Source organism: Euprymna scolopes, chromosome 22 (genome assembly GCF_053919585.1).
Source record: "Euprymna scolopes isolate OS-2025 chromosome 22, ASM5391958v1, whole genome shotgun sequence".
Classification (NCBI taxonomy): domain Eukaryota; kingdom Metazoa; phylum Mollusca; class Cephalopoda; order Sepiida; family Sepiolidae; genus Euprymna; species Euprymna scolopes.
In genome coordinates this window covers 113,159,555-113,187,166 of record NC_136503.1, presented here as the reverse complement: position 1 = coordinate 113,187,166, position 27,612 = coordinate 113,159,555, and the positions used below count along the sequence as shown (strand labels likewise).

The following is a 27,612-nucleotide window of genomic DNA, read 5'->3' as shown; positions in this document are numbered from 1 at the left end:
CTATTCGATGTCGTGAATTTTTATATTGAATCGTTGTCATTTTTTTTTTTTAATAAATGTGTGCCCGACAATGACGGCCAGTATGTAAGTCTCCTAGACCTTTTTCTCACAACTTGCCCTGAACTATGTTCAGTTTCCGTTCTGTCTCCTCTTGGATCTTCCGACCACTCAGTTGTATCTATTAAGATAAAAATGAAATGTAATAAGTCCTCAGATGTACCTCTCCATCGTACAGTATATCGATACACTAAGGCTGACTGGGATAGTTTCCGTACATTTATATCGGATCTTCCTCTGCATTCCATGTTTAAAAAGGATGTATCGTCTATAGTATCAGACCTGACAGAATGGTTAATTGTAGGTATAGACAATTTCATACCCTCGAAAAAGTTCCAGCAAAAACCTAACAGCCAGCCATGGTTTTCTCCAGAATGTGCTGCTGCTATTGCGCACAGAAATCACTTTTTCCACTGCTTCCAACGTAATAGATGTATGGAAACTAAAGCCGCTTTCAGGACTGCCAGCAACCATTGTAAGAAAGTAATAAAGAACGCAAGAGAGTTGTATGCTCTGTCCGTCAAGTTCAAAGTAGCTGAGCAGTGGCTTGGTTCCCACCAGTTTTGGCAAATTGCAAACAGAATCCTGAACAGAAGCGTGTGCTCTATCCCAACTATCATCAATGGACCTGAGTTAATCTCGTCAGCATCAGACAAAGCCAAACTCTTTGCCAAGAACTTTGCAGCCAATTCTACCCTTTGCGACCAAAGCCGCCAACCCCCAATATTTCCTCTGTATCAGAAAACACACTATGTGATATACAAATATCTGTACGTGATGTTGCCAAGCTAATCAAAAACCTTGATTCCAGTAAGGCAACCGGCCCTGACGGTATTCCAATTATAGTACTCAAAAAACTTCAACCAGAACTAGCACCCATACTTACAAAACTGTTTAAACGTTGTCTTAAGGAGAATTGCTTCCCATCACCATGGAAAATCTCATCAGTATGCCCTGTATTTAAGAATTCAGGTGATCGTTCATCCCCCTCTCAGTACAGGCCAATAAGTCTCCTGTGCGTCATGAGTAAGTTGCTGGAATCTGTTAAATAGAGAAGTAATCAACCATCTCAGCAAAAATAACCTTCTTAGTGACACACAATATGGTTTCCGTTCTGCTAGATCTACAGCAGATGTGCTTACAGTTATATCTCATGGGATTAGCGAATCTCTCGACAGAGGCAACCTTTCTAGGGTAATTGCTCTTGACATATCAAAGGCCTTTGATAGGGAATGACATAAAGGTTTACTTCACAAGATCTCCAGCTATGGTATAGCTGGAAATGTCTTCTCAATTATTAAATCATTTCTCTCTGATAGGTTCATAAGAGTAGTAGTTGAGGGGCAAAAATCAGAAACTCACAGTATAAATGCTAGAGTCCCTCAGGGGTCCATCCTGGGCCCAACTCTTTTCTTGATCTACATTAATGATCTTCCAAATCACATCCTTACATCATTCGTAGACATTTTTGCTGACGACACTACCATTTATGGTAGCACATCTAAGACAGTAAACGACCAAGTTCTCTCCGATTCTCTCTCCTCTGATCTTGATCACGTTGTACAATGGGGAAAGGAGTGGCTGGTTACTTTTAATGCATCTAAAACCAAGCTTCTATCTTTACATCATCAACGCTCTGATCCCCATCTGGCATCAATCAAAATGAATGGCTCTCGTCTTGGGGAGGCCTCAAGTTTTGACAGGCTTCTGGGCTTGACCTTTACTCCTGATCTTAAATGGAATACGTACATCAAATCTGTTGCCAAGGCCGCTGGAAAAATGGTCGGATCCTTCTATCGATCCAGTAGATATCTCACTGCTGATGCAATTCTCTATCTATATAAGAGCCAGGTACGTCCAAGGATGGAATACTGTTGCCACATATGGGCAGGAGCTGCTAGAAAAGACGTCCTGCCTTGATAGGGTTCAAAATAGACTTCGTGGCCTGGTGGGAGATGTCCTTTTCTCTTCGCTGCAACCTCTATCTCACAGAAGAGATGTTGCGAGTTTGTCTCTGCTTTATCGTTATTTTCATGGAAAGTGTTCGACTGAGCTTCAATCTATGGTCCCACCTCGCCAAACTTTCACAAGAAACACTAGACTAGCTGAAAACATTATCAATAATTTTCCCCACTCTTTATCTGTGCCTAAACCTAAACATAGATTCCATGATCAAAGCTTCTTTCTTAGAACTGCACGCCTGTGGAATTGTCTTCCGTTTTCCTGCTTTCCAGCTGTCTATAATATGGTTGTCTTCAAGTCCAACGTGAACAAGTTTCTGATGAGCCGTTCCACTTAAGTTAACAAATTTACCGAACTTCCATTACTATCGATTACTATATTGTCCTTTTGACTACTCTACACTTTTTAACCCTTATCCTTGAGTGGCCTATCGGCCTTGATAAGTGGTGCCGCCTATGTAAAAAAAACAAAAAAAATGAGAGTGGGGGGAGTTCCTACTCTCACAATCAGAAGTCCTAATACATCTACCCTAATCACCGCCAATATAACATTTTTTTATTAAATGATTAAAAAAAAATTTTTTTTTTTGGTTTCTCTGATTTTCGTTGTAAAAAACCTATTCATAGAAGAAGATTTAATATGATTTTTTTCTCTCTTCATTTTGCTAGTGGTATTAACCCGAGAGGTTGGCCCCTTGCAGAGAAAGGAATGTATACATCCGATGTTATTGACGAATGGCGTGAAGTATAACTTGATGTGTCCTTGAATAGAGAAACTTAAAACGTAGATTCCATGAAAAATGTTTCTTTCTTAGAACTGAACGCCTGTGGAAGTCTGTTCCGTTTTTCTGCTTTCCAGCTGATTACAATATGGTCATCTTCAAGTCCAACGTGAACAAGTTCTTGATGAGCCATCCCTTAAGTAATCCAATTCTCTACTACGATTACTACATTTTCCCAGTGACTACTGTACACTCATTAACCCTTATCCTCCAGTGTCCTCCAGGCCTTGATAAGTAATGGCTCTTTTATGAAAAAAAATACAAAAACTTGGTCACATCTTTGAAAACATTATTTAGTAAGTTTAATTAGAAAATCTAGAAAACCAAATAATGATATATAATTTTTTTTATTATTTTTTATTATTATTATTATTTTTCGTTTGTTTGTTAACATCAGGTGTATACATTTCTCTCTTACTGAGAGGATGACCCCACGGTTAATACCACTAACAAAATGAGGAGAAAAAAAAATAACACCAAGTCTTCTTTTATGAATATGTTGTTATTATAAAGAAAGTATCAGGCTTCCCCCCCTCCTCAAAAAAACAAAAACAAAAAATGTTTTAATCATTTAAAAAAAATTATAACATTGTTCGTTTTCTAAATTTTCAAATTAAACATAAAAAGGTTGTAGTTTGGACTAAGAATTAGGGCTATGACAACAGCATATTCTTTTCATTGTTTTGACTCTCGAGTATATATCCGACAGTTAGACACAATTAATCAACCGAAAATCACATCACTCTACATAAAAATATATTAGATATCAATGGATATATACCTGAGAATCAAAACAAGGAAAATAATATGCTGTTGTCATAGCCCTACTAATAATATCGTCCCAGCTTTCATCATCGCCGCCGTCGCCATCATCATCATCGCCATCATCATCATCGCCATCATCATCATCATCATCATCATCGTCGTCGCCATCATATTAGATTTAATATATGTTTTACATGCTGTTATGTGTTGGGTGACTTTTAGAAATCGACCTATCTTGGACACATTTATTTATCTCTTGTTTTCTTTATTTATCCTTATCACTTCCTTCCATATTTACCTTGACTTTCCCCTGCCAACTGACCCTTTTACCTCAACTGTTCTACATCTGCTAATCCAACCACTCTCATCCATCCTTTCATCATCATAATCATCATCTTAGTTTAACACCTGTTTAAATGCTAGCATGTGTTGGATGAGTTTTTAGCAAAATTGTCTTTAAAAAACAACCCACTTTTTTCAATGTGACCAAACCAACGAAGTCTCCTATTTTGTCCACATCCCTCTGCCACCATTAAAATATAAACAAAATACTTTTTTTTTACATTTTCAGTAAAATATGAAGATATTACAGGCGAAGAAAAAATCATTAAACCGTTTTTTCTGTCGATGAAGTTACTCGAGCCTCTGCCACAGTTTGGCGCCGATAATTTTCATGGAGAAACTTATAACCAGTTTACCAGTCGTAATTCTATGGATCAATTAGAAAATGTGATCGCCTCCTATTCACAGACAACAGGTAGGTAAACCAATAGTACAAGGATTATTGGAATTTCTAATATATTTGTTGGAAACACAAGCAAAATGCAGCCTTTGGATCATGTGTGACCCTTGATTTCTGAATGACACACTTAATTTCGCATTTTTATTTTTTATATTTCTATCTCTACTTATATATAAGCTAGCCTGGGTGCCTGGCGTTGCCCGAGTGTTTGGAGGTGTGTGTTAAGCAAAAAAAAAAAAAAGTGGTTGTAGGTAAGCAGGCTTGAACCCGTACTGCAAAGGAGGAAAAGAACGCAAAAAAAAAAAAAAACGAAAAAGACGTGACGCCAAACCGGAAATGACGAAGGTTTAAATTAAGGCTAAGCAATCGAAAACAGGAGATGACTTTCGAAAATAGCGGCAAGAAAAGCGATCCCCTCCTTGTAGAAAAGTGCCCAGTTTAGGGCGAAGGAATTAATTTTTTTGGGGGGCCAATTTTTCGATATTTGTCGTCTGAAGGGTCAATCTTCAAAATGATACCGATCTCATGAAAATGCGTCACCTCTGTCGAAAGTTTTAGGCAGATATACATACATACATACATACATTTAAACAGACAGGTGAGCTTTATATTATAGAAGACACTTCGTCTGTGTGTAAAAGAGTTTGATTCCTATGGACTCCAAACTGTATGGGTCGATTTTTATGAAATTTCACATAAATATACTTTATATGTCGGGCAGTGTTCTTAGATAGGTTGTGTATCAGAATAACTCCAATAAGTATCAAAATTTGATAATAAAAAAAAATCCCAATAAAGAAGGAACAGTCCGAGTTTTACTAAATTCAACATTTTTATACAGCCTAACATCACAAGTGCATTTAATAAGTTTTATCACCACACAAGCAGAAGGATCAGTCGTATAAAATCAATAGTAGGTTTTTCGATAAGACAAGGGTGCATTCAAAGTGAATGTTTCTGTCTCGAGCATAATCGAACTATAATACTTGACTTTTCCATTTTAAACTTTAATTTAAGGCATTATATAAAAATAATTTCATAAAATCAACAGTAGATTCTCTACAGTGCAATGTAGACTACAATGTATTGTGGACTAAATCACTGCCGGGAGGTATGTGAGCTTTCTCCCAGTGCACTGTGGTGGGTTCCCGACTAAAGCAGGCACTCAATCGATTTGATTAAAATATGGGTGATTTCACTGATTTCAATGGAAGTGTGGAACATTCGTTGATCATCATTCAATTCTGTTGCAATATTTTTTTTTATATAATGAAGGTACGATTAAAGAAAATTCGAAGGTTCTACTTATAGACATTGGCGATAGGAACCGACCAATCAAATGGATCCACATTTTTCTAGCAACCAATCAGAAATGAAAAGTCATTATTTGTGTCCGGATGCTGATGAAAACTTTGTTGATAATTTTGTAAAATGTTGAACTATCGTACTGTATTCTACAATTATGTTTCCCATGAATTAGTAAAAATATGTCATTGTTTTGACAGTTTCATCTAAAAACATTCCTTATTAGACGCCGGCCAGGATCTAGTTTTAGTTTTTGATATTTGTTTGCACATTCCTAAACTTAAGGAAGACAACTCCTGCTATATTCTACAATTTAAAATAACTTCATAATTTTCTATTTAGAAAAGGTTTGATTTTCTTTATTTTTCTGATACAAATGTTGCACCTTGCAGATGTCTATTTTAGGTGATTAATTAAATGTTTCTTATTAGAAGTTGATTGTGCTCACCGTAACCGTAAATTGTTGCGAAGAATGATATTATAATAGTGTAACATTTTCATTAACAAAATAAGTCTCTCTACTTACCATGTGCAATTGTGTGTGATTATAACTGCTCGTCTTTTTTTGGTCGTTTTGCGTTTCTCTTCATTGTCGCTGTTTCATGAGTAGTCGTTGATGGTCTCGTCTGTTTAACTAAGATAAATAAAACTCTTTTCATTGATGTTTAATCTAGTGCACCTTCCTCCATCATTGACTTCTCAGCTTTTTGTATTTCTCCATTTACCCTCTACTTCCTTACAAAATTTTATAACCATCATGAAGTGACAGAAAAAAAAGAAGATAAAAAACCTTGGTACTTCTGTAGTTTAAAGCCCGTTTTTCCGTAAGTCTCGCTCGGCAACGCCCAGCGGATGACGGAAACCGCCGGATTATACCGGAAGTCAATAAAAAAAAAATGAACAAAAAAAAAATAAAAGATAAAACCAAACAACCTACCGAAATAAATTCATAAATTTTATTGTTTTATTTATTTATTTTTTATGGCAACTGTGTTTTTTTTTTGTTTTTTTGGCAGGGGCGGGGGTAATTAAAGTTTTGCATCTTTGAATTAATGAACAAACATATATTTTATTTGTGTATGAAAAATTATTTTGGTATTATTTATGACCTGCTTCAGCGTAGTATAAATACGTCCAACCTCCCCATGATAAGAATAGCTTTCGGAATAAACACCTCCAACCTCCCCATGTTAAGAACCACTTTCGAGGTTGGGGATGTTTATTGCGAAAGCCGTTCTTAACATGGGGAGGTTGTGGTGTTTATTCTGAAAGTTTTTCTTAATATGGGGAGATTGGGGGTGTTTATTCTGAAAGCCGTTCTTAACATGAGGAGGTTTGGAGTGTTTATACTATGCTGATGCAATGATACTCTACCCTTTCTTTTCTTTTCCTTTTAAACTCCTTCCTTTCCTTTCTTTTTTTTTTCTTCCAATTTTTACCGTCTGCTCGTTCGCGTCTCTTTTTGCTCACTCAGTTTTTGTCATTCGCCGGGCGTTGCCAAGCAAGACTCATGGAAAAACAGGCTTTAAACTGCAAAAGTACCCAAGCCTTTTTATTGTTTAGGACTTGAGGTTTTGTATAAAAACAGTATTATCCATTTGTATCATAAAGTTTTTAATAGAAAATAATGAAGTTAATTTGTATTACGTTTCTTAGACATGGCATGATCTGAAAAGAAGTAATTATTTTAAATTACTAGGGACTTCAATTATTTACCCTCAAATTTTTTACCCCCTGGGGGTAAATTTACACCTGGTTGAGATCCTCTGATCTAGTGGTTGCTGTAGAAATAAGCTTCTTTTTATGAAGACAGAGGAATCAAGGAGATGTTTGCCGAGTTTGATCTTTGCCTCCTACCTCAACTTTACATCAAGCATCTTTCACTCAACCCTGGAAATGATTGTTTTAGCGATCAAGGTTATCATGCCCTCAGTGCACTAACTTTATCGCTACTGATGTAAGGTTCTTAACGACAATACAACAATAAAACAATGGCTTGTCAGAAGGAAAGTTTGATTTTACAGCTTAAATGCTATTTGAGTCTGACTTTAAAAATCTGTCAAGATAAGTTTAAGTGTTAAATGTAAAACTTCTAGCTTGCAAATCGAGTGATAAAGTTTCCCAGTTTCATTTCAAGGCACTTAAAAGAAAAATCGTAAAACAATACAAAAATGTTATAAGTAGGTTTTGCAAAGCAAAATTTTATTTTTATTATATCTAAAAATGGTAATGTGCACATATAAATCTTTGCAAAATTATAAACAATGATGTTGGAGTTTTTTGACAATTCGATTGACAACACCGAATTGTGACAATTGTTGGAAGTTAGAAAATTTGCCATCTTGTGTTCTTTAGGTTCAGAAGCAAATTTTTATGGTGTATAACTAAAAAATCTTTTTAGATCCTTACAAATGAAATGTCATCTTATGGTAAATGAAAACTATATATATATAATATATATATATATATATATATATATATATATATATATATATATATATATATTACAATAGAAAAATTTAATTTATAACATTACATAATCAATTCTTAATGCTGCAATATTTTAAGTTATAAATTTATTATATTTTTCCTAGAATATCTTATCCTTTTCTTTTCCAGTTTTAACAACTAGTCCTTTACTTTTCCATGTTTAAGCTTAACCATATTACTTTTCATGCTCGCATTTTTCTATTGTAATCCATGATTTTTCCAGGCTTCCAATAAATTCACTTGTTCTTTGTATAACTTCAGTCTTATTTTTTTGCTCCCATAAACACATGTGTATGGCGCTCGTCTGCTGTCAATAAAATACCCCAATTATCTCCCTTTCATGCTTTCATTCTCTCTGTTTCACTTGTTACTTCTCTTTTTGCGACAGCAGTGAATTAGTAGCAACAGTAGTCACTGAAGCGACGTGGTTGCTATGGAAGCCAGTCATAAAAAGCGTCGCTCACCTCCTTAAATATTTTTCCGATTTTGAGCACCAGAAAATTCATCATAACTTTTGTTTTACTGGACGAAAATTAATTTTTTTTTTTCAAAATATAACTGAGAAGGTGACCTATAAACTATAATAATCGTTTGAAATTTGGTCGCAAAAATGAGTGAGCAGTGAAGCTTTAAAGTAGTTCTAAAGGACTAAAACTGCCACTTAACCATGTAGTCAAACACTACGGTGTTTAAATGATAGTAAGTAATAAGTTATCAAAATATATAGAAAGTAAGCTACTCTAGATCTTTCATCTATCATCCCCATGAGGAATTGTCGGGCTAAACTGCGTGGAATTTGCATTAGCTGGTATTTTTGTATATACACGTGTTTAGTTTAGCTAGCTAACTAATCAGATTCATTAATGTTTTCATTAGCTAATGGCCGGACTTCACTCCAGCAAAGGTTTGGCTGACTTCTAGTTCCTATTCTATTTTTCTGTTTTGTATAGGGTGATGCACCCTTTTTTGTGTGAATGTGTTAAAATAATATTAAAGGTTGAGTGAGTGCTTAAGTATATTTTCTAATATATTGTTATCTTAAAGTGAAGTTAATTCTGTGCATACAGTTGTTTGCTATTTCAATTATACAGCTTAATAGGTTTTATAGATAGATAGACAGACAGATAGATAAGTATATTTTTCTTTTCTTTTTTAAGACCTTCTTTTGAACAAGCTTGAAACTGATTTGGCAGCCCAGGCCTTCACTGAGTTGGGAAATGTTTACTTCATTGCTGGAAACAGAAGGTAATGAGATTTATTATTTTATTTTTATTTGTTCATTTTATTTGTCACTGATTAAAAACCGTTTGTAAACCTAATGTTGATTCTCCATCGTCACACCTAAATTGAATATAGATGTCATAAAAAGAATGTAGCAAGAACACTTTATGAGGGAAAATAAATACAGTTTAAAATTAGAGAAATTCATCCAGTAGTTTTGTTTTTATAAAATAAATTCAACTTTTAGCCATACACAGAACATTGTCATTTTGAGGGAGAGATATCTACTTTTTATTTTTTTAATGTAACATTTAATGCAACTGAATATTATGATTATGGTGGCAATGATACCTATTAGTTTTGAAGAGGACATTTTACAGCGAAAGCTGAAGTATTTAAAATAATTTATTTTAAACAAATTCACATCTTAGCTTTCCAAAATTTCTAAAATCTTATTAAAATATTGAGCAATGTTTCAAAACAGTGACTTTTTTTTATTATATCTCTTTGTATTTTTTATTTTTAATAAATATTACCAACATGAAATTAAATAAAATGTAAAAAGTGCATTAGCTTATCCTGTGATGTTACAGGCGCACACACTCCGAGTGTTGGGAAGTAAAAAAAAAAACTAACAAGATAGGCTTTTTTAATAAACAATTTATAGTAATTTCTTTTTTAAAACAGTTTAAAAAAAGCAATGGGTATGGTTTAAATTACGTTGTAACAAACAACGGTAACAAAAAAGGCAGAACAATAGATAGAGATATATTTAGATTTTGTTTGTGGGCACTTTAGAATTGACAATGAGTTTTATGCCGCTGAGGATTGGCAAAAGAATTTTACATGTTTTTAATGACAATAGAAATGGCATAGGACAAAAAAATCCAGTTTATAACTGTAAGAGTTGAGACTTAATAACAGTTGGAGTTTAGAAGAAAGCAGATCGTGGATTAGGCCAGGTTGGTAAAGCTTTGCATTGTGTCTGCACAAATAATTAACAAGAACACAAAAGTAAAGGTATACAATAATATATTAGGAAGAAAAGTTATATACATATTTACAGGTCTTCAGATATACTTCAGTTGGAGATATCCCTTCTCCCCCGACCTGAACCCACTGGACTACTTTGCTTGGTCATACGTCGAGAACATCACCAACATGACCTCCCACAACACCAAAGGCAGGCTGATCCCTGCCATCTGCTGAGTATTCGCCGAGCTCCCCCTTGTACTTGTGGAAAAGGTATGCTCCCAGTTCCACACACGTATCACGGCGGTGATTGAGACTGAACGCAGCTTCATTGAATAGATGTCAGCTCTACTATATAATCAAGTTACTTTAATTGATTTTTTCAATAAAAGTTTTAAAATAAAGCTGTAGAGTTGTTTTCTCTAGGGCGACAACTTTATCGTTTCACTCTGTTCTTGTGAGTCTTGTGCTCCTCCCGACAATCAGCAATGCATAAAAGATGACGACACAGCCATAAGATAATAAGATGAACAAAAAATTCACAGCACATTACGTTGGGGTCGGCAACATGTTGGTGAGGCCACATGGTGTCATAATCCCACTTTTTTAGGAATCCTTTGCAGAACCTGAGTGATTCATTGAACCCTGGTTGAGAAACACTGCTTCAAAGTCTAGTTTATGCTATTATTTAATCCTTGGTTAGGGGGAAGAGATAGGTTCATACCTTCCCCAAGTGAAAGTGATGTGATATTATAGAACTTGAACACAGTACTCTCGGTTGACATTTTGCACAACTAACCAAAAGTACTACTTATTAGTATTATGTTTCTACATTTTTGAGATGAGGATTGATTATTTGTATTTTTTGTATTTTTTGGACTATTGTTCTCATCTGGAGTGCTATTTTATCAATGTTCCTGAAGAAGGTCGGCAGTTATGTCAACTGAAACGTTGTGAAAATAACACTCAAGATGAGAACAGTAGTGTGAAGAATCCAAATAGAATGTACTTATTAGTAATTTAAATATATTGCTTCTCTATTGATTTAAAAAAAAAGAAATTTATTTCCATCTTTTAATACAGAATGGCATATAAAACATGGAAGAAATCCTTAAAAGTGATCCTTGGTCTTAATGGACAGCCAGTTCTTAATTGGAAAAACTGCTACACGAATGAAGATGCGAGTTTACAATTGCTACAAAACTGTGGAATATGGGGTTGCTTGCATGGAGGAATTGTGGCCAGCAATATTGCAAGGTTTGTGGCATTTTATGGTGATGATTTTTAAAGATACTGAGTGGTCTCCCGTTTAAAGGTATTAAGATGATGCAGTTATTTCCCTTTGAGTAGTTTTATGTTTGCAGAGGTGAATATCTGCAGTGATATTGGTCAATCAATATCCACCTTCATTTAAAAAAAATATTTTTTTATATTAATTTGTAACCACGTATGAAAGTCACTTGGGGATAAGCATTCAAGAGATTGTCAGTCGGACAATGCACTCAACCATGAGAAGATTGAAAATAATTGGTGAATTGAGCAGAAGACTACTTAAGAGGAAGTAATTATCAAAGCGGATTGCGCAAAAAGTATTTGTTTAGATTAGACTTGAAAATTACCATGTTGTAGCCAGTTGGAAAGTAGCCTTGGGGTATTTGTTTTACAAATAGAATGTTGTAGGAAAGAAACTTTATTTATAAAAGTTACATTTGGTTTTTAGTACAGAGAAGAATTGATAGATATAGAGAGAGAGGGAGAGAGAGAGAGAGAGAGAGAGAGAGTTATGATTGTAGCTAAACTGGTTCTTGTTTTATAGGAGGGGAGTAGAGATTGTTGCACTTACCATAAAAAACCGATGCAGAGGAGAGACAATAGCAACACCTTTACTGTATGAGAGGAACTGTAGGGAAGAGAAGAGATAATTTCTCACTAGATTGTGAAGTCGGTTTTGTGCAAGAAAGTCTGCTCTGAGCAGCACCTCCCCAGATGTGGCAACAATACTTCATCTTAGAATATTCTAGGAAATAAACTTTGGCTTTTGGTAAAGAAACAAAGAAAGGAAAGTTCTTTGCCTTGTTTGTAGCTAGGTGGATTCTTGCAGTGAATATTTTACAGAGGAGGACCAAGGATTGGAGCTCAGTCGAACACGTATTATAAACATAACGATAGAGTAGAATGAGACTAGTAAAATCTCTTCTGTGTGAAACGGGTTGTAGGGAAGAGAAAAGGTTATCCCCACTAGATTGCAAAATATTTTTTTGCACTCTATCAAGGTAAAAAAGAGAATCCTCTAGATGGAACCTCTTCAGATACGACAACTGTAATCCATCTTAGGGCGGATTGCATCAGGAGTGATATACTTTCTGGAGTGATAGAATGATCCAACCGTTTTCCCAGTGACCTTAGCAACAGATTTGATGTAAGTCTGCCGTTTCAGATAAGAATAAAAGACCTAGGAGCGTATCAAAGAAATGGGACTTCATTCAGGAGAACGCCATTCCTTTCGACTGGGGAGAAATGAGGATTCAATACTTGGTAGTAAAAAACGAGGAGTTTGGTTTTAGAGGTGTTAAAAATAACAAGCCACTTCCCCATTTCACAATATGCTCACAGTTGAGAGAGAGAGAGAGAGAGAGAGAGAGAGAGAGAGAGAGAGAGAGAGAGAGAGAGAGAGAGAGAGAGAATCAAAAAGATCTTCATCATCAATGCTCTTTGTGTAATTAAAAAAACATTAAAAAATCAGTACACACCTGTTTCTTGTAATGCCACGTCACATGTTGGACGTACAAAGAGTTTCTTTGCCGGCAGAGGAGGAGGTTGAAAAAGTCCTGCAAGAAGAACCGGTGCGACGGTCGCACTGTGAATGAAGTCCGGCATGGATGGTGGACTATTAGACCGATTATTAATCTTAAAGATCAAGGGGACGTGTAATTAAAAGGCATTAAAAAATCAGTACACACCAATTTCTTGTGTGGTCCCATGCAGACAAAAAGAAATCTTTTTAAAAATGGCTGCCTTTTCAGTTGTATTGTAATCCAATGGATTGCTTCAGGCAAATGAGATGTTGCTGCTTGTAGTATAAAAGCCTGACTTTTATAGAGACTCTGCGATTTATGATTTGGTGACAGAAGGAGCGAGTCTTGTGAGAAGAGAGTTGTGTTTTTGCAGTTGGAAAAATTAGACAGTAGAGCAGTGTGAACTTAAAAAAAAAAAATTTTTTTGGACATCAAAGCCAGGAAGAATTTACACTTTATTCAAAAAATAAATCAGTATAGGAGTTTAAATTCAGTAAAGATGCATCCCTATTTGTCAAGAATATCATTTATGTTTTGGATTTTTTTTTAATCTGAAAAAGGTTGGAGGTTACATCGGTTAAAACGTTGGTGAATTGCATCCAAGATGAGAATAATAGTCTGAATAATACAATTATTGTATTTTGAATGTGAACGAACTATAAGAACAGGAAGAGGATTATTTATTAAATTTCGATCTGAAGATTGAATGATACTTTTAATCGGTTCCATTAATTATATTCCTTGCAATCTTTAGTTTACTCATTAAAAAAATACAATTTATCAAAAAAAAAAAAAACAAACAACAAAGAAAAAAAACAAACTTTTTCGCGATAAAAAAAAATTATTTCATTGGTTTTCTTCATAAAATAACCACAAATAAATTGTCATAAAAATAAACATACGGTGAATGTTTTTCTTCCATTATTTATTTTTTTTTTTTTTGGTAAAAAAAAATTGCCTCGTTTTGATTTTGACACTGGTTCATTTTGATACGGCTATTTCTGCGCCCAATAAAAGTCAGTTTTGTCTGGTGCAAACGCTGTACCAACCAGTACAGGGCCAGATAAAAAATTTTGTCTTGGAAACCAGTCAAAAGTTCAATTTACATTCGAAAGTGTGCGATTATTCTGCCTAGTATCGTGTATCCAAACAATGTACTATCATTTACACACCTTTCTCTTTTGAATTTTCTCCAAACTAGATACAGTGTCTCCAATGACTGGATGTTAAGTCTGCAGTATTGCCTCTTGGCTTACAACTTATTCAAGGTGAGTGATATTTATATGTGCTGTGCTATTTCTTATACTTATCTGACATATAAAGTTATTTTGTTAGATTTTTAAAGTCGGATTTAAATAGCATTTAAGCTAACAAATCAAATTTTGCTTCTGACAAGCCAATTTCTATTTGATTTGTTGTACCATATTATTAGCAATATAATAATTGTTTTTGATACAATTTATTTTTTTTTTTAATTTACTCTGAACCAAATAATCTGATAATATAAAACATTTTTAAATAACGATAAAATAAAATTCAGCAAGGGTAATTACTCATATTTTTAAACTAGTGTTACCAAATCAGGCTATCTAACCTAAAATGCACCAACCGTTGATGTTATTGTTTTTTTCTTCTCTTTTTGCAAAAGTCAATCATGTTCTGTAAAGGTAAAAATAAAAACAACAATTTTCCTCTACAAAACAACCAAACCAAACACCATGAATAAATATTTGAAGATATAAAGAACTTGAAGCATAAAAACTTTTATCAAAATGGGTGGATTCGGCATTAAATAACCTGAAAAGAGTTGATATGCCATAGAATCAATCAACCATGTTTTTAATTGAAGTCTCCCTTGCAGCAATCTTATTTCCTTTTCGGTATAAGTTTAAAATATGTGAAAAGATTAAAAACTAAAATGGCTGCGCTACATTCTAGGCAAAATACAGGTAGTTTCGATATATTAATTAGTAATATATCAATCCATTTTGCATAATATTAAATGTGTTCACTGATGGCGTGGGAGACTAGAGTTCAATCTTATATCAAAAACTTAATAATGGTGCTTGATGTCCTGTTGTTAAATAATCAACATTATAAGATCAAGGATAAGTGGAGCAATTTGTTGTTTCTCGAAAAAAATGTGGAAAAAGAGAAAAGGAGGTACATGTTTGCTTTTTTATAAAATGTATGTTTTCAGTACTGAATATTTTAACTTATTTGATTGGCTGAAATAAATTGCTGATTGGAGATTTTATCCAATCGAGAATCAATACTTAATAACAACATTCGCTGCTGCTGCTGCTGCTTCAAACATGGTAAGAAATATTTATATGCAAACTGGTTTGGGAAGGGCAATAGTGGCGACTTGCTCTACACCTCATGTTGTAATAAAAATGGAGCTTTTGGGTTGCTTTTGACTATGGTCAACCACTTAGTAATATGTAATGTAGGTGAAAGGGTAGCATACGCCTCATCAATCGAAAAAACGATGAGTGGGTCATGCTACTATTTACTTGTTTCACCACAATGACAAAGTTAGGCACACGGTTGGATTTTAATGTGGAAAAAAAACAACTTTCCAATAAAGAGCCACTCATGATTGAGACAAAAATTAAAATTGTTTTAGTTTAGAAGGATTTCTCTTTCACTGCCCGAGAATACGAAAGATAAAGTATAGTATCAGAACAGATACTACACTTTGCTCCTAGCGATGTTTCTTGTTTTTTTGTTTTTTTCGAAGGAGTCACCCCTTATCAAGGCCCGGAGGCCACTCGAGGATAAGGGTTAATGAGTATACAGTGGTCAAGGGGAGCATGTCAGTCATTATTGGTAGTGGAAATTTGGTAAATTGGATTACTTAAGGGGATGGCTCATCAAGAATTTGTTCACATTGGACTTGAAGACAACCATATTGTAGTCAGTTGAAAAGCAGGAAAATGGAACAGAGTTCCACAGGCGTGCAGTTCTAAGAAAGAAGTTTTGTTCATGGAATCTACGTTTAGGTTTAGGCACAGATAAAGAGTTGGGGAAATTATTGCTAGTGTTATGTTAGTGCTATAAAGATATAATGTCGAAAGGCTGTAGAATGAAGTTGTTAATGAAACCGTAACTTTTGCTCCTTTTAACTCGGTCAGATTTTCACTGCTTCACTTTTTGTTGTAAGATTTTTTTTTTTTTTTTACATGGGTGTCACCGCTTATCAAGGCCCAGAGGCCACTCGAGGATAAGGGTTAATAGGTATACATTAGTCATTGTGATTTTAGCATAGTAAACAGTGCGAATTTTGTAACTTGGATTACTTAGGGGGACGAGTCAATTAGAACTTGTTTACATTGGACTTTTTCTTTTTTTTTTCATAGGCATCAACACATTATCAAGGCCAAGAGGCCACTCAAGGATAAGGGTTAAAGAGTGTACAGTAGAAATTGGACAATATAATAATCATTAGTAATGAAAATTTATTAAATTTGATAACTTATATGGAACGGCTCATCAAGAACTTATTTACGTTAGACTTGAAGGCAACCATATTGTAGTCAGCCGGAAAGCAGGAAAACGGAAGACAATTCCATAGGCGTGTAGTTCTAATAAAAAAGCTTGTTTCATGGAATCTACGTTTAGGTTTAGGCACAGATAAAGAGTGGGGGGAATTATTGATAGTGTTTACAGCTAGACGAGTGTTTCTTGTGAAAGTTTGGCGAGGGGGGACCATAGATTGAAGCTCAGTCGAACACCTTCCATGAAAATAACGATACATCAGAGACAGAAAACAATACACGTTTTCCTCTTCTCGACTTGATTGCCACTGCATTCTTTCTTATTATATCTTTCCATTTCCGGGATGACGCAAGAGAAGAGGGGAATCAACTAAGGACTTGGTTCACAATGGGGCACAGGGTGGAGCAGGTGTTAATGTGATTGCAGAAATTAGGAGTGAATGGAGATCAGGGAACTTCTGCTATGACAAAGTAGCAGAGCGTTGCCACTGTCGAATAAGGGAAATGTTTATTTGATTAAATCCATATAATGGTAAATTTTTTCACACTCCAATTTAAAATTTAGCATTGACGATTTTCTTTCTGTGCTAGTACATCTTCACCATATGAACATGATAAAGATTTCGAATTTCTCACAAATAAAAAAATAAAAACATTCACAAACTTTCACTTTCTAACTAATAACACTGGTCAACAACTTTTTACTTTATGAATGTTGTCTAGAAGTGATTTAAGGTATTTTTGCACTGCTGAATCAGGAAATAGCATCCCTTTCTCTCTATCAGGTCAGGTTTGTGTCCTAAGCTGATTTGAAAAAAAATCAGACCGTGCGGCAAATTGATTACATTTTTGTGGCATTATCAGCTCATTTTTCTCAATACCAGCATCCTACATTATCCCTAAGTAAGGTTTTTAAGAAAAATAATGTTTGCCCAACAATATATATTGATTGCCTGATGGAAACATCGATTACTGTAAACTTAAAGGTAGGTAAACATAAATTGCATATTGCGTCACCATTGTTCAAACTTCAAGTCTTGAACTTCTGTTTTTTCAACTCCTGGAATGCTTAGCAGCAGGGAGGTCTCTCTTCAGAGTCCAACAGTAGTCAGTCATCACGACTGCTTCCCAGCGACCCTGATATCTGGTCTCCATTTCTTTCATGTCCTGATGGAATCTCTCCTCCTGCTCTTCACTCATTTAACCCAGGTTCTCAGGAAACCGGTCCATATGTGAAAATAGTGCATCTTGATGCTTATCTTGCAGCTCAGGTTTCTGAAAACAGTCAGCTGATGTTGTTGACGAGTTTTACGTAATTTCTGGCCTTAGAAAGTTCTTCACTATCAGAAAAAATGCCTTCCACACTTGCAGTTCTGTTAACGAGCATCTCCCCCCCCCTCTCTGGCTTTCTTACTCTTTCTGTTTTCTCTCTCTGTGTCTCTATAAGAGAATAGAGAGGGAGAGAGAGAGAGAGAGAGAGAGAGAGAGAGGTGAGTAAACGTGGAGGTAGACACGTTTACCAGAACCAAAGGTCAGCTGACCAAATTACGTATGTGTGACGTGGTTGGCTAGATCTGTGAGATTTGATTTGAGCTTTGGAGAAGACGAACGTTTTTCCGTGGTCTCCCCCTCTTAACTGGGGAGGGGGGAGACTAACGCTGACGTGTGTGAAGAAGAGCCCACACAAGCGATTTCACTTCCACTTCTGCAGAACCTCTGGGGAAAGTGAAATAAAATCTATAAAAAACATTCATCGTCTTGGAGTGATAAATCTTCGTCAAACAGGTATCAAGTCTCCCTCCAGGATGAGAAATTTCCAGATTGTTCGTTTTGAAGAAGCAGAGGTAGGTTCAGAAATTACATGTCACACACACGATTCCCTTTATGATAATCAAACACACAACCATTTATATTAGAGACAATCACACGGAATCTTTGATGTTATATAGTGTATACACCCAAACGTAAAAAGTGCCCCTAAATGAAGAACTCTATATAACATATTCAAATGTAACGAAAGCTCAATTTGGTCCCCCTCAAGGATAACCTCGATGAAATTGAATATATAACAGTTCCACTTCATTCATTGAGTTTTCGAACTAGATCTCTAATGAGCTGACAGATCTGACGACCATCAAAGATGCCAGCTTTCAATTATTCCATGGTTAATCCTGGAAAAGCCTGGCACAAGTAAGTGGAGCAGTCACCATATGTGTCGAGAGATTTGGTAAACTGCTTGATCAAGTTGAGCTTAATATGCAGCAGTGGGGAGAGTATTCGATCTCTGTCCATCAGAGGATCATTGATGATGTTCCTTTCTTTGCAAGGCACCAGTTCCTCCTGAACATGCTAATGTTTCGGAACAATTGGTTTATTGAAAAACTAAAAGCACCTCCTCAGGCGGCAGAAATAAAACTTGTCTGCTATTCAACATAGCTGGTTCTTAAAATATCTTTTTTAAGAACTAGCTATTTTGAATAGCAGACAAGTTTTATTTCTGCCGCCTGAGGAGGTGCTTTTGGTTTTTCAATAAACCAATTGTTCCGAAACATTAGCATGTTCAGTATAGTGACTATGTAACACTTGTCTATATAAATAAAAAAATATATATATACATTAGTGTTGGGATGATAAATTGGAATGAGAAAAATCAGAACTTCTTGGGGTATCAGAATCGGAATCGTGAAAAATTTCTGCCAAATTTCTGATGCTAAAAACGCTTCTTTCAATTGTTTTTTTTTTTTTTGTCTTTGTTTAAGACTTAATTTTCCATTAGCGGTACTAATGATTAAATAATTATTTATGCATTTTGAACTATCAGTAAAACTAATATCTATATTTTCCCTTTATCCACATGTGTATTTTTACATTTCTGAAAAACATATGCATATATTACATGAGTATTTACAGTAATCCAACCTTCCCCTCACAAAAAAAAAAATCAAATTTATAGCTTAATATTTAAACATTTTAAAATAATCAGAATCGGTAATTGTATCGGAATTGGAAATTTTAAACAGAATTGGTAATTGTATTGGATTCTGGAAAAATATTGAAACCGTCCCATCACTAATATATATATATATATATATATATATATATATATATATGAAGTGGAATTTTAACGGTTCTACAAATTTGATGTTATTTCTGAGTACATCACTTTATTCTATTAAATTGTATTCGTGATGGGTATAGTTGCTGATGACACTACACTCGATAATAGCCATGAGGGAAAGATGAATCGCAGGAACCCTAGAAAACAACCTTTAGTCGGTAGTCGAATGGGGCGATAAGTGGATGGTAATATTTATTGTTATTAAGAATAAACTTCTTTCTACAAAAATCCTCTCAACCACTGATTGTCATGACAAATAACACCCTACCTGAGAGCCCTTTCTTTAAATTCCTCAGCTTAATATTCACAGGCAACATGAATTGGAACAAATACATTGAGGACATTGCTAAGGCTGCTGCAAAGAAGGTGCCCCCCCCCTCTACCATTCTAGAAAATTACTCACACCAGAGAGCATTCTACATTTTTACAAAGCCACAATTCACCCATGCATGGAGTATTGCTGCCACATATGGACTTATGCCTCTACCACTAGTTTCTCTCTCTTAGAGAGGCTTCAGAAAAGAGTCTCAAATCTAATGTCACACTCCAACCCTTATCTAATCACTGCAATGTTGCATCCTTGTGCATGTTTTACAGGTACTTTAATGGAATGTGCTCTGATGAACTTATTGCTTTTGTGCTTCTTCGACCTACATACGCCCGACCAAACCAGCAAGCAGCAAAATCCCCCCTCCCCTCATTGTTGAAGTTCCTAGATGTTGGAAAGCATTCTACTAATAGTTTCTTCCATTGGACTGCTAGTCTTTGGAATTCCCTTCCTGCTGCTTGCTTTTCTGATTGTACTAACATGCAGAAGTTTAAATGTAATGTGAACAAACATCGTTTTTCAACTTCCAACAGTTTCTCTGTTAAACATAATTCTAAATAGTAGTTCTTTATGTTCAAGTAGCAATATGCCTTGTTTTGTTTAAAACAAACAAAAAACAAACAAACAAACAAACAAACGATGCCAATACTATGTCTTTACTTTTTTATTCCAGGCTGTGTTTCGGTGTTCAGTTCAACATCCACAGTCTGATCGTCAGTATGCCATGTACGAGATGGGTGAAGGATGCTCTGTCACCCATTTAGTTCCTGGGGTGCAGCTGCTCACAGACCAATACAGGTGTAATACAAGGCAGTTACTCTCATCCCTGGAATTTGTCATTTCAAAACTCAACTTGTATGAACATTATTTAAAGGTATTGATCCCATTTCATTCAAAATCTAGGGGTAGGGGACGTCTAATTTTCAAGTGTTTAAAATATAAAAGTATTGTTTAAATATAAAGAAAAGTGTTTAAAATATCGGAAACAATCTGCAATATAAAGGGGAGTTGTACGTCTGTATGTTTTCATGTCCAGCTAAAAGTTAAAAAATACTAACCAAAGACCCAGAAGGTTTATAGTTTCTTGATTGGCTTGTCTCGAATGTATTATATCTAAAATTTGGAACAAATATTTGTTATTTGTGGGTTAAATAGGTATTTATATCATTTACTGTTATCAAAATGTACACACATCTTTTAATGTTATCAGATAAAGAGAGGTAACTGATTTTTTTTTTTACAGAGTTATTTCCTTTATGCCAACTCGAGTTATGTGTGTATTCAGAGAGAGAAATGGGCTGGACAAAGAAGGAAAAAGAGAGAGTTGGGGAGAGGGAGGGAGTAATGGATGAGGGGCAAAGAGGATGGGATAGAAGTTATGGTACACTTTTACCGGGTAGCGTAGTAGTATAGTAGTAACTAGTATATGACAAATGGACGTTAAGCTACTCCTGCAATTTATAGACAGTACTGAAATAATAACGTTGTTATTTAGGAACCCATTCTTAATATGAGGAGGGGTCTTTGTTAACTATTCTGTACTTTAAGCTAACAATTTGATAAACAAAAGATACCTGAAAATTGAATTTAATTAGAAAATCCTACCAAAAATAGCACAGTCTGTAAATTGCACAATTAGCAAAAACGATATAGAACAGATAGATTTTGATTGCAATCTGTGTCAGATGTGATGATTGTGAACCTGGGTTGAGCAGTGTAACTGACTTGCTTCATCTCTTCCATAAAAGAGTCTGTCTTAGCCTGGCATGTAGTTAAATAATTAAGGAAGTGTTGAAATTTTAGGTAACTAGTGAGGATCAAACTCACAACCTTTGAGAAACAAAACAACTGGTCACCGCACTGCAATAAACAAATTCATTCAGCTTAATAAGAAAAAGGCGAGCTGACCAATTATCTATATTCTCATTGGTTAAAAAGAATTCACTGACAGTTGCAATATGCGTTGCTTGTGGTGAATAAAACTTTCTTAAAAGTCCCAAAGTAATAATTTGGGGCATCCCTACACCCCCATTTTTATGTCAATGTTATATGCATTTCGTCTCAGGAAGCCAATATCTTCAGACAGCCGGATCTGGCAGCACCAGAATACAAAATCCATTCTTGTTATAAGATCTGTTGTTTATCTAAATAGAAGAGGTCATTATCCTATTAGTGCTAACCTCTCAAATTTACAAATGTTACTCTTGTAGCAGTTACATGATTAAGATCTGTTTCCTTTTGTATTCTGGTGCTGCCAGATCAGGCTGTCTGAAGATATTGGCTTCCTGAGACGAAATGCACTTAACATTGATGCTTTTTGTTTTTCTACTTCCTTTTGCAAAAGTTAATTATGTTCTGCAAAACCAAAACCAAAAACAAAAACAACCCACCTTTTCCCCCTTTTCCTCCTTCCCATTTCCTCTTTCTCTTTCTATCCCCCCACTTCCTGACTGGTTTCCTAACTTAAAATGTACCAAACATTAATACTGTAACCATTTTCCCTCTTCAATTACAAAACTCCCTCATGTTCTGCAGGACAGGGAACAAAAACGATAAAATCCACTACAAAACAACCAAACCAAACACTACAAATTAGCGATTGAAAATACAAAAAGCTTGAAGGATAAAAACCTTTTACAAAATAACTGGATGCAACATGAATACTATTTCCAAAATAACTGGATTCGACATTAAATAACCTGAAAAGGGTTGATATGCTGTAAAACAACCAAACCAAACCAAACTCTACAAATAAATATTTGGAGATATAAAGAACTTGAAGCATAAAAACTGTTTCCAAAATCACTGGCTTCGGCATTATATGACATGAAAAGGCTTGATATGGCATAAAACAAAACAACCAACCGTTTGTTTTGATATGTAATCGCTCGCATAGTATGTGGTTTGGTTAGGCAATACAGGCATATCCAAACTTGCATAGTGATACACAGGTGATTGACACATCACATGCGCATGCGCAGTCTTAAACTGTTTCTTTAATAAAGCGCAGGTGCGCAAATACCGAGCCGTGTGTGAACTAACACACGGTAAGAAAAAAGAAAAAACTATAAAAAGAAGAAAGGAATGTTCGAGAGGACAAAGGTAAGAGAGAAGGGGCGTGATCACGTTTTATTCAGGAGTAAATGTCATTGTTTTTTAAAAGAAAGGGTCGAGTTAATATTTGTCCTATGTTCCTTGCGACGTACTTTGCTACAACGTGTTGGGTTCTGGATGTCCACATGTTAACGCGTATGTAAATGTGTGTAATTGTTACATTTCCACCAAACTAGTTTGTTTTCAAATATGATTTAATTCCAATCAAGATAGATACCTTACAAGATGCTGTATTGTCAGGATATTGGGGGCAAATGAGATACAAATTGACGTTTGAGATCAAAAGACTTGAACTGGATTACAGCTACTGGCGCAACTTTTGTATCAAAAAGCTTAAAAGAAAAGAACTGTTTTTTTTTTTAACCCTAGTCCTAAACTAACATTAACTGAGTCAGTTTTTGTTCAGTCCAAAAGCTGTACCAGCACCCATTTTTATTTATCTAATACATGCCTGCTGAACCAACTTACCTTATATTCCTATGTTCCTTTTCTGTTTGACAAAACTGTTCAATAAAGTTGCTTTAAAGTTGATTGTAGAGAAGATGTTTGTATTTTTTTATGCGGAACTTTTCATTTTAAAGCAGCTCGTTCAGATGAATATTGGCATAGATACTTTTGTAACAGAGCGCGGACGGGCATATGCAAATGCACACGAAATGACGTCACCAGTAAAGACAACGACTATAAAAAGGAGGAGGAGGAGGACGTAAGAGAAGATGATCATGTGAGAAACGTCACAGTCATAACGAGAAGTCACACATAGTGGAAGAATGAGAAAATAAATGTCATTGTTACAACGGATAAAAGAGAGTTGAAGTTCTTTCTTAATCTTTGTGTACTCTGCGACTGAGGCTACAACGTGTTGGGTAACGTTACACAATTCTAAAAAATGTCTATCTCAAACCTCTGACAAGCATCTCATCACACCAACCAACTCTCTCTAAACTCTTGACGAATCTTTGTTTTTTGTTTTTTTTTTTAGTTTTCACAGTTTCTTATATATCCAATCCTCTCTTTCCCTTTTGTATTTTCACAGAATCTACCTCTGTTGGCCTTGCACTTGTATTTTTCCCGCTCTTTGTGTCGGGATGTGAAGCTTTGCGTTCAAGGACAAATCCAGAAAATACTGACTCTCACCAACCTGCACCTCTTCTCAGAAGCTATCAAAACCCTCATGCAGTTGCTGAATGGCGAGCGGCTGCCCCAACTCGGATCAACTCATTTTCGGCTTGTTGAAGCCCAGATCGATTCGGTAGAATTTGACACTTCTATCCCTTGCACTGAAATGACAAACTTTAAGGTTAGTTTACGATTTTTACATTAAGTTTGGCTGATGTATTTGTAGTTTATAAATATTGTTTTATAGTTTATAAATATGATTGTATAGTTTATAAATATGACTTTATAGTTTATAAATATGATTTTATAGTTTATAAATATGATTTTATAGCTTACAAATATTATTTCATAGTTTACAAATATTATTTTATAGTTTATAAATATCAGTTTATAGTTTATAAGTATCAGTTTATAGCTTATAAATATCATTTTATAGTTTATAAGTATCAGTTTATAGTTTATAAATATCAGTTTATAGTTTATAAGTATCAGTTTATAGCTTATAAATATCATTTTATAGTTTATAAATATCATTTTATAGTTTATAAGTATCAGTTTATAGTTTATAAGTATCAGTTTATAGCTTATAAATATTAGTTTATAGTTTATAAATATCAGTTTATTGTTTATAAATATCATTTTATAGTTTATAAATATTATTTTATAGTTTATAAATATTATTTCAAAAGAAAGAAAAATTTAATATCACATCTACATTTAGCAAAAAATATGACACTCGATCGGCGAACCGTTTCCACTCTGACTTCAATGGGACTCAATTTCACTGGATTAATATGAAAATAATAGTCGATTAAAAAAATCACTGGACGTTTTTTCTCCTTTCTTCTTTATTCGTCTTGGTATTTTATGACAATATAATTGGATGGAAAAAGGGTTGATGCTAAACTTTGGTTTTCTGAAAGCAAAAAAAAAGTTACTTGCATTAATGAAATGTAAAATAGAAAAAAAAAAATTTTTCTGATCATGTCAATAGTAAATTGTAATCTGCAAATGAGCAAACAGCGATTATTACCATTTTACCCAGAATTTAGGAAAACTGAAATACAAGGTGCCTTCAATAGGTTTCCAGACTTTTCGTTTGGGAACTTTTATTGGTAGTACACAAATGAAACTCTAGTCTCCTTCAAAGTAATCTCCTCCGGCTGCAATGCACTTGTACTGTTCCAGCTATTTCTGGAAGGTCACATGGAAGTCCGCTTGTGTGAGCATGTCAATGACTCTTGTCACAGCCTCTTTTATCTCCTCAGTTCTCTCATAGCGACAGTCTCTTAGGTTTTCCTTAAGCTTAGAGAATAACCAAAAGTCACAGGGAGCAAAGTCTGGACTATAGGGAGGGTGAGGAACTGTCTTGTTGCTCATCTTGGTGAAATAATCTGTGACAAGGATGAAGCACCCTTGGGGTAAATTTTGTGCAAATCTTCGGTATCTTCAGTTCCTTGTAAATAATTGTGTGTACAGTTTCCACTCTGACATCAAACTGTGCATTGATAGTCCTTATAGAAACACGACGGTCTTTATCCGTGAAATTTTTTATTTGACCAATCAACTCTGGTGTTCTGATTTCCTTACTTCTCCCATACCTCTCATCATCCCTCACAGTCTTCCTGCCTTTCTTGGATCTCTTCTGCCACCCAAGAACTGATGCTCGATTCATGCAAGATAGTCCAAAAGCAGTCTGAAGCATTCCATACGTTTCTGTGGCATTTTTTTCAAGTTTAAAACAGAATTTTATTGCATATCGTTCTTCTGAAGTGTCCTCATATCCAGATTGCATTTTTGAAATTCACCAGCTGTGATAATCAGGCTTTAGTAGGATGTATTCAAATTCCTGCTGTAGCTGTTCATTTGAATCTGAAATCATAAAAATTGGTCAGTCATCTCATACACAGCAATATAGCAATAACGAATAACTGAATTTTCAAGAGTTTACAACAATTTTAAATGCCGGTACAAAAAAAAGGCTGTAAACTTATTTAAGGCACTTCGTAGATTCCGCCTGAGATGGCAGTGAGAGAGAGTGAAACAGATTATGTAATAATTCAATACAGTAAGAGCACAATCATGTTGACACCTCAGTTTTCACCAGATCACCGAAGTTAAGCAATGCTGAGTCTGGCCAGGATCAGATGGATGACCATTTAGGAAGGCGAAACGCTGTATATACCGCAAGGTAAAATACCAGGTTGAGAAACTGGCATGGTCTATCATTCTCTCGAGGGTAGATGGGACTCTCTTAAGTCGTGGTAGGCACCCTGTCTAGTAATGGTGATATGATAAAAAATACCTTTGATAGCCCTGGCGAAGCATTGACAAGATTCGAATTACACTACAAACTCGTGTAGTGAGTTCAATCTCGGCTGCAGCCACACTGGATGGATGAAAAGGGAAGACCCTCCCCTCTTGAAATGCAGTGAGTAATGCAAACCTCCCCCTTCTGAGGTAGCAAAAAGAGTGAGTTTTGAAAGGACCAGAGAGTATCAGATTAACTTGCTGAATTCTCGACACAATTTTATTAACTGTATTTTGTAGTTAAGAGAGTCTATTTTGCTTGCCACTGGTGTCCATATCGTTTTAAAACAGACCTGGAAAGTATGTCCTAAGATTGATTGCCACATCCGGGAGGAGTCACTCAGGGCACCCTTTCCTGCATGGATAAGGTACAAAACCGGCTTCAAAATCTGGTGAGCGATGTCCTTTTCTCATCCCTGCAACTTCTTTCTCACAGAAGAGATGTTGCAAGCCTATCTCTACTTTGTCATTATTTTCATGGCAGGTGCTCGACTGAGCTTTAATCTATGGTTTACTCCCGCTTGTAAAACATTCATGGTAAACACTCGCCATCATTTTAAATAATCAATTTCTACCATAACCGATCATCAGTGTTATCTCACCTGACTCTCATTAACCCTTATCCTCGAGTAGCTTTCTTGCTACAATCATTCAGCAATTTCCCTTACTCTCTCTCTCTTTCTCTCTCTCTCTCTCTCTCTCTCTCTGTGCCTACAACTTAATAAAAATTCCATGAGCAAAGCGTTATTCCCAGAACTGCTCATCTGTAGAACACAATATCATGAGTCTATTTCTCAGCTAACTATAACATGGTCGTTTTCAAGTCCAACATAAACAAGTTCTTTTAGTGCCGTACTCTTACATAATCAATTTTTACCATTACCGATCATCACACTATTGTCTCACCTGACACGCATTAAGCCTTAACCTTAACTGGTTTTTGGGCCTTCATAAGTGGTGAACTCTTAAAAAAAAAGTAATTTTTATGTAAATTCTAATAAAATAATCTCCAACTAGATTGAAGTGAATCAGA

General features: G+C 35.2%; 1 protein-coding gene and 1 long non-coding RNA gene across 3 annotated transcripts in view; one reads left to right on the top strand and one right to left on the bottom strand.

Annotated features, from left to right (window-relative positions):
* The window catches only part of LOC145243664 (uncharacterized), a 38,679-nt gene extending 32,260 nt beyond the window's left edge, over positions 1-6,419 (bottom strand). The window contains exon 1 of the long non-coding RNA XR_013862930.1: positions 6,139-6,419. This is a non-coding gene — a long non-coding RNA (uncharacterized LOC145243664). The remainder of the gene's footprint in view (positions 1-6,138) is intronic.
* LOC145243663 (cilia- and flagella-associated protein 54-like) overlaps positions 1-27,612 on the top strand; it is a 449,435-nt gene that overhangs the window by 242,290 nt on the left and 179,533 nt on the right. For both annotated transcript variants that reach the window (XR_013862929.1, XM_080106712.1), the window contains exons 42-47: positions 4,137-4,322; positions 9,260-9,347; positions 11,379-11,552; positions 14,292-14,358; positions 20,710-20,910; positions 24,187-24,450. Coding sequence is in view for 1 of the 2 variants with exons in the window: in XM_080106712.1 (XP_079962838.1) it covers positions 4,137-4,322; positions 9,260-9,347; positions 11,379-11,552; positions 14,292-14,358; positions 20,710-20,910; positions 24,187-24,450 (980 nt within the window). In the remaining variant the exon portion in view is untranslated. The remainder of the gene's footprint in view (positions 1-4,136; positions 4,323-9,259; positions 9,348-11,378; positions 11,553-14,291; positions 14,359-20,709; positions 20,911-24,186; positions 24,451-27,612) is intronic.